Source organism: Marmota flaviventris, chromosome 6 (assembly GCF_047511675.1).
Source record: "Marmota flaviventris isolate mMarFla1 chromosome 6, mMarFla1.hap1, whole genome shotgun sequence".
Taxonomy (NCBI): domain Eukaryota; kingdom Metazoa; phylum Chordata; class Mammalia; order Rodentia; family Sciuridae; genus Marmota; species Marmota flaviventris.
The window spans coordinates 109,959,101-109,976,142 of NC_092503.1; the positions used below are offsets into that span (position 1 = coordinate 109,959,101).

General features: G+C 50.2%; 1 protein-coding gene across 1 annotated transcript; it reads right to left on the reverse strand.

The window, feature by feature from the left end:
• Positions 1 to 506: 506 nt before the first annotated feature.
• Positions 507 to 12,088, reverse strand: Capn11 (calpain 11). Its single transcript, XM_027950514.2, has 21 exons — positions 11,861 to 12,088; positions 11,461 to 11,530; positions 9,733 to 9,851; positions 8,692 to 8,825; positions 8,368 to 8,536; positions 6,285 to 6,368; positions 6,106 to 6,191; positions 5,818 to 5,892; positions 5,514 to 5,674; positions 5,150 to 5,325; positions 3,972 to 3,983; positions 3,450 to 3,661; positions 3,111 to 3,150; positions 2,948 to 3,013; positions 2,806 to 2,863; positions 2,645 to 2,706; positions 2,140 to 2,208; positions 1,645 to 1,723; positions 1,434 to 1,550; positions 1,012 to 1,070; positions 507 to 895 (listed from the first exon to the last, which is right to left on the reverse strand). Exons 1-21 carry the CDS (start codon positions 12,086 to 12,088, stop codon positions 872 to 874), a joined length of 2,100 nt encoding a protein of 699 aa, XP_027806315.1. The 3' UTR covers positions 507 to 871.
• Between the last annotated feature and the right edge of the window lie 4,954 nt (positions 12,089 to 17,042).

The window sequence follows — 17,042 nt, forward strand, 5'->3', positions numbered from 1 at the left end:
AGAAGGTTCAGAGGGGAAATGATTAGGTTGGGAGAGCCTTAAACTAATCAGTGAATTGATCCTTGATGGGATTAACTGAGTGGTAACTGAAGGCACCTGGGGTGTGGCTGGAGGGGGTGGGACATTGGGAGTGTGGGTACATATTTGGGGGTATATATTTGTATCTGGGGAGTGGAGTCTCCCTCCATGTTTTGTGATCACCATGTGAGCTGCTTCTCTCCACCACACTCTTCCGGCCATGATGTTCCACCTCACCTCCAGCCCTGAGGAATGGAGCCAGCCGTCTGTGGAGTCAGACCTCGAAACTGTAGTCACAGCAGTGAAAAAGCTGGCTGAAACAGGTAGTATCTATCACCTTGCCGGGAGGGAGAGAGCTACAGGACTCCTCTTTGGTGTTGGGGAAGTGGCCTGAGCCCTGGCCAGTCTTTTCCTGGTATAGAAACACAGACATGGGGAAGCTAGTGGCATGTGCTCTTTATTACAATAACATCCACGGGTGAGGGAAAGGAGAGAGAAGCGATGCCACAGGAGGACTGGGTCGGCAGGCAGGTGAGTGGACAGAAAGCTGGAGGGCACCAAGCAGCTCAGGTGCCTTCCCTATTCTCGGCTGTCTCACACGGGGGAACAGGAGGAAGCCTAACTTAAGTTTTAATGAAATATACTGGGAGAAAATTTGAGATGGTGGGGTTGATCCAGCTACTAGAAGCTGGTGGGGGACAAAGAACCCCTCCAAGCAGGAAGAGCCAGAGTGGAGTAAACACGGCATCTGGGCCCAGCCGACCAGAGAGCTGAGGGCGGCAAGGGGCACCCCAACCTCCTTGGCCAGCACCCCCAGCTGGCAGAGGGAGGGAGCCAGGCTCCAGCAGAGTGCCTATATCATGGTCATCACCAGCCACTGCAGAGAGAAGAGTAGACCAGCATGTGCAGGGGAGGCGGCCGAGTGGGCGGGGCCAGAGCCTGGTGGGCGGGACCAGGGGCGGGGACATCCCTTCCCACTCCTCCCCCGTGTACCTGCTCCAAGTCCAAACGAATATAGCCAGTATTCTTGGGATCCTTGCTGAGAAAGTACACTGTTTCAGGGAGGAGGCGGGAGAAAGAGGTCGAGGCGGTCAGTGGTTTAAAGGACCCACTTCCAACAGGGCAGAAGGTCAGAAAATGCTTGCTGCCTTCGGGATAAATCCCCTAACCCAGTGCGGAATGAATGATCACAACTCATATACCCTTGCTAGGAGCCAGACCTGGTTCTGAGTGCTCTCCACGGATCACCTCGTTTACTCTGCACCTCCATTCCAAGGGGGCAGTACCATTATCATCCGCATTTGATAGATCAGGAAATGGAGGCACAAAGTTCTAGCGCCAGCAAGGTGAGCTGGCATTGGAACTGGGGACACGTGCATTTGGTATGGGGGTCGATGGGCAGGTGCTTAACTCACTGTACATGGCCTTCAGTTTCAGGAAGCAGCTGATGAAGTCATCAAAATCCACAAGCATGTTTTCATCTGCATACCTTGCCACCAGCACCTGCAGCACCTTGTTGTTCAGCTTAATGCCTGGGAGAGAGAAGAGGGGGGAAGGGCAGAGTCCAGGGCTCTGGACAAGGCATCTGTGCTCCCAGTCCCTAACCCTTTCCTGCCCACTGGCCACCTGCTTTCTCAATTGCCGAGCGCATCTCGTAGGAGTTCAAGTTGCCTGATTGGTCCTCGTCACACTCTCGGAAGATCTCCTGAAGACAGATGTGGTAGGGCCATGTACATAGCATTGGTTGAAACCAAGAAATATTGCAGTACAGTTGGTTCATAATAGCTGCTCAAGATCACCAGTCCCCCCACAATGACCTACCCTATGAGCTCCCAATATTTCTATTATCTAGTGATTAAGGCACTAATTCCAAGCATTGCAGGAGGGCTCTGATACAGCAGCTTGGTACTTTCTGTAGGCATCCTTCAAGACTAGCTGGTACCTGAGCCATCCTGACCAGACATTTTGACCAGCTCATACCTTAGCACTCCAAGACCCTCTCCCGTCATATGCCCCTATGGTCAGAGGCTCTAATTCTAGTTTCATTCCTGCTAGTCCCCACTCCTCTAGAAGACACCCTTTCCTGATATTCCAATAGACTGTCCTTCTAGGGCTCTTTACCGTCCATTTCTTGATTTTTTTCCACAGGACCTGGAACTCCAAAATCCCCATCTTTCCAGATTCATCTTTCTGGGTGGGAGTAGTCAAGGATAGCAGAAAAGGGACTGAAGAGTATATCTTGGGGCAGGGAAGCAGAGCGGCTCACTGCAGGGAGCCACTGAATGATAAAAACAGGCATCATTTTTTTGGTACCAGGGATTGAACCCAGAGGTACTTAACCACTGAGTTACCTCTCCTGCCCTTTTTATTGATTTTTTAATTTTGAGACAGGGTCTTGCTATTTGCTTAAGGCCTTGCTCAGTTGCTGAGGCTGGCTTCAAACTTGCGATCCTCCTGCCTTAGCTTCCAGAGCCGCTGGGATTATAGGCATGGGCCACCAAGCCTGGCAGAATGGGTATCTTTCCTGTGGCTGGCCAGAGAGGTTGCCATCTCTGGGCCAGGCTTGGGGGTGGAGGACAGGGGTGAGAGAATGCCAGACAGGTCCACCCACTAGATAGGAAGATACATCCATGAGGCTGATCATACGGCGACAGGTTTCCAAGCCAAAGCCCTTGATCTTGTATTTGACTGTGAGGGAAGGAAGAAAAGATGGAATGAATGGGATGTGGTTGAAGGTGGGGCAAAATATGTGGGGGAAGGGTTGTGAGGGTGGCAGTGGGGACTCACGTTTGAAAGACGTTCTGTTGAGCAGTTTCTGTAGCTCATATTGGTCTATTTCCTTGTCCTAGGAAAGAGGAGGGGAAACTCCTGCTCCGGCCCCTTGAGCCCCCAGCCACACTCCTTCAGCCTCTACCCATGGCTCTCTCACCTGGCCTGCCACTGTCTCAAACAAATTTATGAAGTCCTCATCTATGTCCTTCTTAGACGGGGTTTCCTGGGGGAAGGGAGTGGGAAAGGAACCCAGTCCAAAAAATTCTTTCATTTCTCCCATGTGTTTCCTTCCAACCTCCAGTCCCACAGCCTCCCCTCACCTCCTGGAGAAGCTCTTCGTAGCTGAATCCATCCAGTTCCCTAGAAGAAAGAGAGTGAAAGCTTAGGGGTTACCAGAAGTCGGGAAGACAGAGGTTTGCAGTGGGGTCTGGGGAAGGTCATGTTGCATATTCAAAGCAACATGGAACAGCTCAGAAGGATCTAGATTCTAGTTCTAGTTCTGGTTCTACTATTAACTGAGACTTCACCTCCTAATGCTTCAGTTTTCCTGACTATAAAATAGGGACAATGTAGAGGAGAACCAGACGACAGCTCCACAAGCTTGATATCCTTCAGTTCTTGCTCAGGGGATCTAGAAGCAGTGAGGTATGGACCCTTACCAAGACTGGCTGTGCTTTTCAGTGAAGACCCGCAGCAGGAAGTCGGCCTCTTTGTGTGGCTCAAAGGTAGAGGGGACAATGATGTATTGTCCTGGAGGCAGCCGGAGGTGGTTGCTCACCTCCCGTGAGTTGATGAAGGTCTCTGAGAAGCCATTGTCCTGATACTTCTTGAAGAAATCCTTCTTCAAGTGCACATCCTGGACGTTCTGAAACTATATGTGCCCTGGAGGTGGGTGCAGGACTGGCATGGGAGAGCAGAGAGAGAGGGTCCCCCAAAGCAAGCAGCCTGATGGGCAGTGTTGGGAGTAGGTGTCAACACCAACCAACCTGTTCTGGACATGGCCCAAAGACCATGCAACCCTGGTGTGGTCTCTTCTCTCCCTGACTCCCACCAGGGCCTGAAGGGGCTGGATCCTAACCCAGTGTTTCTCAGAGCATGTTACCAAATCCCACCCTTTGACAATACACATGCAGGAGGCAGGGGCTGCTGCCCAGGAACAAGCCCCATGTCTTCTTCTGTACCTCTTTTGGGACCTGGGAAGGAAATAGAGAGGAGGTTCAGATTTTGAGAGTGATAAGGTCTGCAAAAGCCAGGTAGAGGGTGTGTTTGTGTGTGTATGTATTTGGGGGGCTCTGATAGCATTAAGAATCCATTGTTGGGTTGGGGATATAGCTCAGTTGCTTGCCTCACATGCACAAGGCCCTGGGTTCAATCCCCAGCACTGCACACACACACACACACACACACACACACAAAGAATCTATTGTATTTAGCTGGGTGCCACGGTGCCCACCTGTAATCCCATTGGCTCTGGAGGCTGAGGCAAGGAGGATCACGAGTTCAAAACCAGCCTCAGCAACTTAGCAAGGCCTTAAGTAACTCAGTGAGGCCCTAAGCAACTCAGCAAGACCCTGTCTCTAAATAAAGTATAAAAAAGGGCTGAGGATATGGCTTAGTGGTTAGTGCCCCTGAGTTCAATGCCTGGTACCAAAAAACAAAACAAAAACATCCATCACATTTGGATTGTGAAATACAGTTACATAATGTTTTTCCAAGGTAGATTTTTTTTTTTTGTGTGTGTGCGTATGTGTGTGTGTGTGTTGCTGAGGATTGAACCCAGGGTCTGAGCATGCTAGGCAAGTGTTTACCACTGAGCTGTATGCTTGTTTTTGAGACAAAGTCTTGAAAATGTGGATTCAAGTGATCCTCCCACCTCAGCCTCCTGAGTAGCAGATGGCACATGCCACCACACCCAGCTCCAAATTTATAAATTTGTAAAAAGGTGAGTTAAATCAAGTTAAATTCAGTAGGATTCCAGGGGCAGCGGCATGTGCCTATAATCCCATGTACTCAGGAGGCTGAGGCAAGAGGATTGTGAGTTCAAAGCCAGCCTCAGCAAAAGTGAGGTGCTAAGCAACTCACTGAGACCCTGTCTCTAAATAAAATACCAAATTGTGGTTTGTATACATAGTGGATGGTACAAAATAGCGGATGTGGTCGAACGCCACTGAGTTCAATCCCTGTATCCCCCCATCAAAATTAATTAATTAAAATCTGTGAAAAGAAAACAGCAGCCAGAGAGCCATGGCTCTGGGGCGATGGGAACCTGTGCAGTTGGGCTGTGACCCTGAAGAAGGGCCTTCAAGGGAGGAGGCCAGAGGTGAGGGAGCAAGAATAGCCTGACCCGCAGGGCACCCACTGGGAAGACGACAAAGCCAATGGTGTGCAGCTGCATTCCCTGGGGCCGCGCATGCCGCCAGTTCTTCTGCATCAGGGCCACCAGGCAGGTGCAGACTGGGTCTCCCTCAACGTCCTCCTCCGGGTCATCCTCCTCCGGTAGATAGATCTTAAACTGGGGGTTGGTCCAGAATGTGTCTGCCGAGGAAGTGGGTCGGATGGTTTTGCTGGGACAGTGCCTGCCTCCCCTACTGGCAGATGTTGGGATCGATTGGATTGACCCCTGACCTCATGCACCCTGGCCCCGTGACCTTGCGCCCCGGGCCTGGGTTAGTGGTGAGTGTGGCCCACTGCTCGCTCCCTGCCCCCTGAGGCCCCTCACCTACCAGGGTGGTTCCTGCAGCCCCCCGCAGTGCTGCCCCTCCTCCAGCTGCCCTCGTAGAAGGTGGTGTGCCAGGAGCGCTTGTGGTCCCCAGAGAGCGCATCCGGGGTGAGGTTGCAGATCTCCAGGAGCGTGAAGTTGTTCATGAAGTCGTAGTAGGATATCCTGCAGGAGGGTGTCAGTGCATACCCACACCCGTGAGCACGGAGGCCCCCACAACCTCCCCACTGGAGGCACAGGGCGGAGGGAGGAGGGGAGCTAAGGGATGGGGCCCGGGGGAGTCAGGAGTGGACCAGAGACAAGCTCACCAGAACTCCCCGTCCTCCTTCTTGTTCAGCAGCTGCACCCGGAGTTTGGAATCCACCTCCTCCCACTCTCTGGACCTGCAGGAGAGAAGGCGGCAGTAGGAGCCAGGTGGGCCAGCCTCCCCACTGGACTCCCTCCCCTACCCCTGAAGGTCTGCCTCCCCGGGTCTTGAGTCAGGAGGATGGAGTGCCTTCAGGGAGGGGCTTGCCCTGGCACACAGTCAGTCCCTCACTGCCTTACTCCTGGGCCTGCTGTGACCCCCATCCCCCACCTGGGTCACGGGCACCTACGCGTCACTCCAGGCTCCATTCCACTCAACCCGGCCCCAGGGATTCTGGATCCGAATCAGTGTTTCCATCCTGCCCTTGAAGCGGATCTGGGAGAGGCATGACAGGGCAGGGGCACGGGTTAGGAGAGAGGTGCCTTCCTTCCTGCTGTCCTCAGGGTGGGGCTGGTTGCCAGGACTCACATCCTCAAGGCCGGTCACTGCATAAGCATGTCCTCTCACCAGCATTCTATGAGTCATGGATTCCATCTCACTGTCACTAGTGACCTACAGAGCAGAGGGGAAGAAAAGGCATTCAGGATCTGGACCGGGGCACCCCAAGAAAGGTGAGAACTCTCTGGGTTCTTTTTTTTTTTTTTTTGGTACAGGGAATTGAACTCAAGGGTGCTTTATCACTGAGCCACATCCCCAGCGCTTTATAATTTATTTTAATTTTTTATTTTGAGAAAAGTTCTTGCTAAGTTGCTTAGGGCCTCAATAATTTGATGAGACTGGTCTTGAACTTGTGATCCTCCTGCCTCAGCCTCCTGAGTCGCTGGGATTACAGGCGTGCCCCACCATGCCTGGCCCTTGGGTTCTTTTTTTTTTCTTTAAAATTAAACTTTGTATTTTGAAGTAATTGTAGATTCACATACGGTTGTAAGAAATAATACACAGAGATAGAGTAACATCTTACAAAACTAGACAATGTCAAAACCAGAATGTTGACCTTGATGCAATCCATTAACCTTGCACGCTTTCCCTAGTTTTATTAGCTTTCACTGAGTATGTTCTGTGCAGTTTTCTCACATGTGTGGTTTGGTGTGCCCACCACCATAGTCAAGTACTTATTCTGTACAGTCAAGTATAGAACATTTCCCTCACTATAAGCAGCCCTTATGTTGCTTATAAACACACCCATCTCTTCTTCCCTAGCCAACAAGGATCAAGAACTTATTCTCCAGTTCTAATATTTTATCATTTCAAGAATGTCAAATAAATGGGGCTGGATGTGGTTGCTGTGTAATCCAGCAACTTTAGCAACTTGGGAATCTGAGGCAGGAAGATCACAAGATTTAGGCCAGCCTCAGAAACTTAGTGAGACCCTAACTCAATATAAAAAAATAATAATAAAAAGGATTGAGGAAGTAGCTTGGTGGTAAAGTGCCCTTGAGTTCAATACCCAGTGGGGAAAAAAAAAAGAATGTCATGTAATGGAATCACAGGATCAGTGTGTGACCTTCTGGAGTTGACTTGTTTTCATTCAGCTAATGCCCTAGAGAGCCAGCTTAGCTGTTACAGCTATCAATAGTTTGTTTCTTTTTATGGCTGAGTAGTATTTCATGGTGTGTAATCATCACAGGTTATCTAGCCATTTACCTGCTGAAGGACTAGTTTGATTGGCTTTTTTACTACTATGAATAAAGTTACCATAAGCATCTGGGTAGGGGGCTTTGTGTGGACCCCAAATCTTAATTTCTCTGTGATAAATGACCAAGAATACAATTGCTGGGTCATATGGTAGCACTCTGGGCTCATTACAAAAAATAAGTATTTGTTGGGTGCCTATTGGATGGTAGGTCTTGTCTAAAGTCCCAGGGTCCAGCAGTGGATGATGACACAAATAAGGTCCCTGCCCACATGCAATGTGAGCACTGTGTGAAGATGGATAGTGAATAGATACATAGGTAAGCAAGACATTTCAGGTCACAATAAAGGTTGAAGAAGAAAATCAGAACAAAGTAGAAGCCTTGCGTGGTGGCGCATGCCTGTAATCCCAGTAGCTCAGGAGCCTGAGGCAGGAGGATCGAAAGTTCAAGACCAGCCTCATTAACTTAATGAGGCCCTAAGCAACTCAGTGAAAGCCTGTCTCAAACAACAACAACAACAACAAAACTTGGCGAGGCCTAAGCAACTCAGCAAGACTCTGTCTCTAAATAAAAAAATCAAGGCTGGGGATATAGCTCAGTTGGTAGAGAGCTTGCATTGCATGCACAAGGCCCTGCGTTCAATCCCCAGCACCGCCCCTCCCTCCCCAAAAATCAAAAGGTCTGGGGATGTGGCTCAGTGGTTGAGCACCCCTGGGTTCAATCCCTGGTGGCCCCCTAAAACAAAAACAAAGTAGAAAGTACATCAACTGGGAGTCATGGAAGGCTGACTGGAGAAGGGGACAGCTGAACTGAAAGGGGAGTGAGAAGCTATGCCTACAAATAGCTGGGGAAATAGCTTTCTAGGTGAAAGCAGCAACAGGTGCAAATGCCCTGAGGCAGGCCCAAGCTTGGCTTACTTCAATGGAGCAGCCCATGAGGGAGGATCGATCCACCGCCTTCCTAAAGAGCCTCAGCAGGTTATCAGGGGGCCTCAAGAGATTGAGGCTCTGGGCCACTCCACCGGTGAAGTCCTCAAAGCCCTCCGTGGTGCTGCCCCCTGCCAGTGCTTCGTAGGACCCGCTCAGCCTTTGGGTACAGAGATGGAAGTGTGAGGACTTGGGGAGGGAGGAGAGGGATGCCCTGCGCTGCACACCACACCCGGCCTCTTTCTCTGCCTGAAGCAGCCCACTATAGGGCGGCCGGCGGGCAGGGCAAGCCCCGCTGTGGGCCCGGGCACTTACTTGGCGTACGCCTTCTCCAGCAGGGCGCTCCAGAACTCGGTGCGCTCTGAGGAGTGCACGAACACCAACTTGGCGTTCTTGGTGGGCAGCCGGTCATCCACCACCACGTCCATCCACTGCCCAAACTGCCAGATCTGTGGGCACCAAGGTGGGCCTCAGTGGGGCAGGGGCATCTCTCAGCCCCCGGTCCCCAGCGCGCGCATACACACACACACACACACACACACACACACACACACACACACACACACACCACGTGGGAACCCTGTCACCTGAGCGCCTCCTGGTGGCCAGGCCCAGTAACACATCAGCCACGGAGCCCCACTCCCTGCAAAGACGGAACAGTGGGGGGAAGACCTAGAAAATCTTGAATCCCGACGCCCCCCGAGCCTCCTCCCCGTCCTGCCTGGTCTCCAGGTGACCCCATCCCCTCTTGACCCAAGGGCCTCCTCTAAAAATAGGCAGCTTTGCTAGGATCTCTGAGATCTTAAAATCTCCTACTACTATTCTTAGAAATATTTTATGACATGGGTAATTGTCCAAATGTTACTAAGGGACAGATCACAAACATTAAGTGACGGAGATTACTGACATCACACACACACACACACACACACACACACACACACACCGCATACACAAATAATGAGGAGGAGAGAAAGAGAAGGGAGAAGAACCATGAATTCCTAACTATTTTCTTTGGGGGCTTAAACAATCAGCCGACGTGATTTCTTTCGGGAACAGTTTCACTTCTCTGATAATGAGGCCAAAAGCCATCCCAGTCATGTTATTTTTGAAAAAGAAAATAAAAGCCCACTATTCAGGAGGCTGAGGCAGGAGGGTCATCAGTTAGAGGCCAACCTGGACAACTTAGCAAGACCCCAAAAGAAAAAAATAAGAGAAATGTCTGGATCTGTAGCCCAGTGGTAAAGTCCAACCCCCAGACCATAATAAAATAAATATGCACCTACGAATTCTCTCTCCTTCGCTCCCCCCCCCCCGCCCCCACAAAGCAACTCTGGTTCTCACACTGTTCCTCACCTGAAAATGGAAGATGCCCGCATAGTTTTTCCTGAAGCTCTGTTCCCTGGGCACCACTCGGTACAGCAGTTTGGGATACGTGGTGAGGGAGCCAATGGCGGCCAGCAGCCAGCAGTCCCCTGAAAGGCAGGCAGGGCTTTTCCCCCTGAGCACCCACATGTGTGGGTGGATCCCCGAGTCCCTGCCCTGGGGGAGCAGGAACCTGGCCTTGGCACCTCGCTCCCAGCAGAGCAGCCCTTCCTTGGCCCCCCGTTCTGTTTTGGGAGACAGTGACAAACTGGAGCCCTAAGCTTGTGTCTGGGGGAGTTCCGGGGGAGGTGGTTTTGTTCTCGGATCTTGCTCCCCTCCCTGGGACCTGCTTTCTTTGGGAGAGAGTCAACACACTCCTGTCCCCCCACCACAGCCAGTCTCCCCTCCCACTGCTCCCTCCCACCCCATGAGCACACTGGTGTAGTGACAAAGGTTCCCAGATGTCTCTCCCTCATGTCACCCTCATTCTATGGAGACCCGGAGGCTCCATCTGTACGCCAGTGAAGTCCCCAGGACTAGCTGTGCATGGGGCCCAAGGGCAGTGTGTGTGGCCTGAGGCTTGATTTAAATGGAGCCTGTGCGAGGACAGCACCATGAGTCACCCACTGCCATCTGCCTCTCGGGTTCGGCCCTCATTAGTGGGCCAGGAAGCAGGTGCCTGGGTGGGTCCCCAGGGCCAGGCTGAGCTGAGGGCCCCGGCAGAGCTCTGTGATTACCAGTGACCTCCCAGCTTCCTGGCAGAGGGCAGGAAGGAAAGTAAGTGTGCCGCAGACCCACCAGCACGAGGGTCTCCTCCTAGAACCAATGCCCCTGCAGCCCAGCAAGCCACAGAGGCAGCCGTGGGGCCCGAGGTCTCCTTGGACTCTACCATGGCCACACACCCCCTTTTCTCTGCCACAAGTGGGGACAGACTTCATTCCTAGGGGAAGCCAATCCTGGTTTCATCCCTAAAGGGGCAACAGGGGGTTGGAGGAAACTGAGGAACAGGACCAGGCTTAGGAAGGAAGACCTGTCCATGCAGCCTGTGGGACATGGGTCAGATGAAGTCAGTTGCTCTCTTATTTGATGCCCTGGATTGAGTAGGTTGTAGCACAGGTTTGAAAACCTGTCCACAAAAGTTTGGCTCTCCTTCCCTCAAAAGATGGTGCCTAATTCTCATCCTCTTGAATGTGTACCAGACTCAGGGCTTGCTTCTAATGAATGGAAGTCACACTGTGTGACTCCTGAGACTAGATCCTAAGAGAGGCTAAGGTCCCTCCTTAGCCTCTCTTGGATCACTAACTTTGATCCCATGCTGTGTGGACTCTCAAGCAAACCCAGAGGAGCCAAATAGCAAGGGACAGAGGCCTCCTGCCAATAGCCAGTAAGGCACTGAGCCTCCTGCTCAGTGAGGGCGCCATCTTGGAAGCAGACCACCAGACTCAGGGAACCCTCAGAGGAACACAGCAAAGCTGAGGACCTCAAGAGTGGCCCACTGAGAGCCGCTTAGCCACGCTGCTTTGAAATTCCTGACTCACAGAAACCTTGAGATAAGAAATGCCTCTTGATGTTTTTAACTCACTAAGCGTTGAATAGTTCATTATTATCAATACAGCACCCCTACAGACCCCCCAAATCCAGACTGCAGTAGGTATCCCCACCAACCCTCTCCCCGGCCTCTCTGCAGTGGAGACCAGCTTCCCCCTGCTCCCCACTCACCGAGTACCCCTTGGCAGATGTCTGTGGGAGAGACCCCATTTGCGATGAACTGGGGGTTGCTTGCAATATCCTGCAGTGAAGGAACAAAGGTGTCAGGGGGCCCAGGACACCTGCTGCCTGCCGCCCTCACACCTTTACTAGGGACTGGTGTTCCCTCCAAGTTCCAGGGGGATAGATGAGAGGAGGGAGGGGGAGGTGCAGGACCCACAGGACATGGCTAGGCTGGGGTAGCGGAGCTTGGTGAGTGACCACTCAAGGGTAACCTGTGGCCGAAGTGCATTCAGAACTGTCCCCAGCTCTGATGGAGGTGGAACCCAGGGGTCAGGATAAGGTGGTGTCAGGGATTGGAGATGATAAAAGTCCCCTCCCATGAGCCCACACCTCCCCCCACAGCGCCCACCTTGGGCCGCTGCCACAAGATGTTCTGAACACTCCTGGAGTTGGGGCCCAGATCCTTGAAGCCCAGGGAACTGGGTACTGCAGGGAATATGGGGTCTTCAAACAACTCGCCCATGCTAAGGCAGTCTGCTTGCAGCTCCTCAAAGTCCTGGTTTCTGTAGTTTTGGGCATTGTGGTGTTGGCCGAGTCCCTTGGCCTTGAGTCGGTTATGGCTTATGTGGGCAAACATGCCCTTATTAATAAAATCCGTGTCTGCTCAATAATAAAAAGACAGATAATCTAATTATAAATGGAATTGGTATTTTTTTCAGAAGATATACAAATGATCAACAGTCACATGAAAAAAAGCTCAGCAACATTCATCATCGGGGAAACACTGAGTCAAGACCACAGTGAGAGCCGGGCGCCGTGACGCACTCCTGTAATCCCAGCAGCTTGGGAGGCTGAGGCAGGAGGATAGCAAGTTCAAAGCCAGCCTCAGCAAAGGTAAGGTGCTAAGCAACTCAGTGAGACCCTGTCTCTAAATAAAATCAAAATAGGGCTGGGGATGTGGCTCAGTGGTTGAGTGCCCCTGAGTTCAATCCCCCTGCTCCTCCCCCAAAAAACCCCACAGTGAGGTATAACCTCACGCCCACCAGGTGGCTGTGATAGAAGTGCTGGTGAGGACTTGGAGAAACCGGAACCTAGTGTGCTGCCAGTGGCAATGGAAATGATGCAGCCCCTTTGATTTTACTTATTTACTTGCTTATTTGTTTATTTTTTTGTGGTGTTGGAGATCAAATCTGGGGCATCCATCTTGCTAGGCCAGAACTCTTACCACGCACCTGTCTCCAAGGTGGCCACTCAGAAAAACAGCCTGGCTGTTTCTCCAACAGTGAATCATAGACCTCCCGTATGACCTAGCAAATCCACTTCTACCACGTGCCCAAGAGAGATGAAAATAAATGTCCACACCAAAATCTGTTCACGAATGTTCATGGTAGCATTATTCATAATAGCTAAAAAGTGGGGGAAAAAACTCCAAAAAACGATCCCTCAGTTGATGAATGGACAAACAAAACATGCATTATACATGTAATAAACAAACAAAAAAACCAAATGAAGTAGGGACATATGCTACAACATGGATGAACCTTAGGAACATGCTAAACCAATTAGACGGGAGGGTGCTCGCCTGTTGTCCCAGGGATTCGGGAGGCTGAGACAGGAGGATCCAAAGTTGGAAGCCAGCCTGGGCAACTGAGTCTCAAAATATTTTAGAAAAGGCTGGGGATGTAATTCTGTGAGAGAACGTCTGTCTAGCATGCTCAAGGACATGGGTTCAACCCCTGGTCCCACAAAATAAAAAACAAAAGCAAAAAATGCTGAACAAAAGAGGCCAGTCCACAAAAACTTCACATCGTGTGATTCCATGTAGACAGACCGTGTGAAATAGGCCTGGGGTGTGGCTCAGGGGCAGAGGCCTGCCTAGCATGTGGCAAGCCCTGGGTTCAATAATCCCCAGTACTGAAAGAGAGAGAGAGAGAGAGAGAGAGAGAGAGAGAGAGAGAGAGAGAGAGAGAAAGTCCAAAATAGGCAAGTTTCTGTAGACACAGAAATTACAGAAAAGAGGAGTTCAAGCAGAAAGAAATGATAGTGAGTGGGAAATACTAATTACTTTGATTTGAGCAGTGCACACTGGTGCGTTGAAATGACACAATAAACCCCATTAATGTATACAGTTAATATGTTAATAAAAAATTTAAACAAAAAACAAAGAAGAAAAGAAAGTAGATTAGTGATAGGGCTTAGGAGGGCAGGGGGGCTGCTGCTGCTGGTTTCTTTTGGAAGGTAATGAAGATGATGTAAAATCGACTGTGGTGATGGACGTGTAACTGTAAACACTGGTCTCTTAGTATCCACAGGGCATGGGTTCCAGGACCCCGTGCCCATATCAGAATCAGAAGATGTTCAAGTACCTTATATAAAAGGGCATAATCTTCATATAATCTACACACATCCTCCCCTATGCTTTTGTTTGTGTGTGTGTGTGTCGGGGGGTGGTACTGGGGATGAGACCCAGGGCCTTACATATGCTAGGCAAGCACTCTACCACTGAGCCACATCCACAGCCTTTTAAATTTTTTCTGTTGAGACAGGGTCTCACTAAATTTCTCAGGCTGGTTTAAATTTGTAACTCTCCTGCCTCAGCCTGCGTCACTGGGATTACAAACATGTGCCACCACACCCAGTCTACCACTTCCTTTGCATGGATTTAGTGTAAGTACTCTGTGTGACAAATTTATTTTGGTTTTTGGAATTTTCTGTAGTTTTTTCCCTTTAATATTTTCAACCTGGGGTTTGTCGAATCTGTGAAAGTGAAACCCGTGCATATAAAAAATTGTGTATTGAAAGACAGTGGGTTGTACACTTATCTTTCCCCTTGTGCAGGAGATTGAATCCAGGGATGAACCACTGAGCTATATCCTCAATCTCTTTAATTTTGTTTTGAAACGGTCTTGCTAACTTGCTGAGGCAGACCTTGAACTTGAGAGCCTCCTGTCTTAGCCTCCTGAGTAGCTGAAATTACAGGGGTGTGCCATCATACCCACAAGAGTTGTAGTTAAATGGGTAAACTGTACAGCATATGAATTATATCTCAATAAAATTGTTTAAAAAATTGCTTCCACAACTACTTTTCTGTGTGTGTGTGTGTGTGTGTGTGTGTGTTTTATTTATTTTTTTGAGACAGTGTCGACAAATTGCTAAGGCTGGCTTCAAACCTGAGATCCTCCTGTTTTAGCCTCCTGAGCCACTGGGATTACAGGCGTGCACCACCATGCTTGGCTAACCATATACATATTTAACTTTTCATATTTGGGAAATGATTACATTACTATTTCTTGATTTTTAACGTTCGGTGAATGCTCTACCACTGAGCTACACCCGCGAACCCTGAAATGCTGTGATGATTGTCAAACAGCATTTTGAACTGGAAATTAGGGAGCTTCTACTGCTCATCAAATCTTCCTGTGACTGCTAACTTTATTATGGGGTCACATACACATAAAATGAGCTATTTGAAAAAGGAAAAAAGAAATGGCCTCAAACACAGAGTTTGTGGGGAGAGTAGAAATAATGGTGTATAGAGAGGGTGGGAAGGCAGAGGGGAAGGGTTGCTGGGGACAGGGTGGGTGGATGGGGGAGATTCCAAATTAGGCAATGGCCTAGTGGGGAGTCGGGAGCCTTAGAGTAAGTCAGGTGGTTGGGGACCCAGGGTGCCCTGCCCACAGCTCTGCCACCAAAAACCACAACGTGCTTATGTCCCACCCATATGCACATGCGCTGCACACCATGCCCACGCATGCGCATGTGCACCCCTCCACCCGACCCTCTCCCTGTCACCTGTAGCACTCAGGGGAAGGGAAGGGGTGGGGCAGAGAGGGGAGTGGAGGAGGAGGAGGAAGAGGAGGTGAGACCCCAGGGCAGCAATTGGCTGTGAATCTCAGGCCCCACCCATGCAGGTACTGACCCCCTCAGCCTCCCCAAGTTTTCAGCAGGGTGCAGAACAGTGTGGGGCTGGGGGCTGGGAGGGTTCAGAGTGAGGAGAGAAGGGGCAGCTACAGAGGGGGGCTGGAGGACCCCGTGATTGTCAGAGGTGAGCCCCCAACAGAGGGAGGAGCAGGCGTCTCCGTTTAACACAACAGAGCTTGACTCCAGACGCAGTGGCAGTGAGATGGGTCCCTGGAAGGCCCTGATCACCAAGAGAGGGAGCAGAGGCGTACCCCAGGTCACAGAGCACCAGGCCAGTGTCTAAAAAAAGACTGACTGCAGGCCATTAATCTCTTCTGCCTTGGTTTCTCCATCTTCAGAATGGGTGATAGCCTAAGGCATCTGTAGTGGGTTTGGGGCACAAAGCATATTCAATTTTTTTTTTTTTTTTGGTGCCAGGGATTGAACCCAGGGGCACATAACCACAGAGCAACATCCCCAGCCTTTTTATATTTAGAGACAGGGTCTCGCCAAGTTGCCTAGGGCCTTGCTAAGTTGCTGAGGCTGGCTTTGAACTTACGATCCTCCTGCCTCAGTCTCCCTGGGATTATGGACCCGGCTAAAAAAGTTAACTTTAAAGAGCAAAAGTCATTTGATAACCTAGGCCAGGAGAATAATTTCCTAACCTGCCCCTTTCTTTAAGTGTCCTCCCTCCCTACTGGTTCCTCACAGGCTTGGTTGAGATTTTCTTAAATGCAAACTGACTGTAGCTACTCCCCTTACCTGCCCAGTCCTTTAAATGGCTCGCCTCTTGTTAGTATGACAAACCCAAACCAGGCTGCCACTTTCTTGCCCAGCACCTTGGTGTCCAGGCTGCTTTTGTCCCTCAATGACATTGGACTGTTCCCACTGCTGTGCCTCTGCCTGGACTCATCCCTGATCCTGTGCATACACTGTGTCCCCCGGGAAGAGCCCTGCTTGGCCTCCAGTCCCTGCTCCATTCAGCCCCCACCCTCAACTCTGTGGAGCCTCCACTGATGTAAGCAGAGCTTGGGGCTGCTTAGTCTAACACTTTCTTTCATTTATTTTTATTTTTTTATTCTTTTTAGATATACATGACAGCAGAGTGTATTTTGACGTACATACATAGGGTATAACTTCCCATTCTTGTGGTTGTACAGGAGGTGGGGTCGCACTGGTCGTGTATTCATATATGAACATGGGAAAGTTATGTTGATTAATTCTACTGTCTTTCCTGTTCCCATCCCTGCTCCCTTCCCTTCATTTCCCTTTGTCTAATCCAACTAACTTCTATCCCCCTCCCTTATCGTGTGTTAGCATCTGCATATCAGGGAGAATATTCAATCTTTGGTTTTAGGAATTGACTTATTTCACTTAGCACGATAGTCTCCAGTTCCATCCATTTACCAGCAAATGCTATAATTTCATTTTTCTTTATGGCTAAGTAATATTCCATTGTGTATATATACCGCATTTTCTGTATTCATTCATCTGTTGAAGGTTGGTTCCATAGCTTGGCTATGATAATGTTTTTTTTCCAAATGACACTCAATACTGCCTGCCAGCTCTGAGTTGACCTGTCTGATCCCCTGGAAGCCTGTAAGTTCTCAAAGGTGGAGGTTGAGTCACCTTGTACCCCACTGGGTTTCCTCTACATCATCTAACACTTGGTTTCCCAGCAGGGGCAGAAA

What these genes read in the sequence shown, in the direction of transcription:
- Capn11 (XM_027950514.2), bottom strand. Translation starts at nt 12,088, where the DNA reads ATGTTTGCCCACATAAGCCATAACCGACTCAAGGCCAAGGGACTCGGC. An exon ending in ACGAAGAGCTTCTCCAGGAG is followed by an intron (nt 3,014 to 3,110) that starts GTGAGGGGAGGC and finishes CCCTTCCCCCAG; the next exon opens with GAAACCCCGTCTAAGAAGGA. An exon ending in GTATGATCAGCCTCATGGAT is followed by an intron (nt 2,209 to 2,644) that starts GTATCTTCCTAT and finishes ACTCCCACCCAG; the next exon opens with AAAGATGAATCTGGAAAGAT.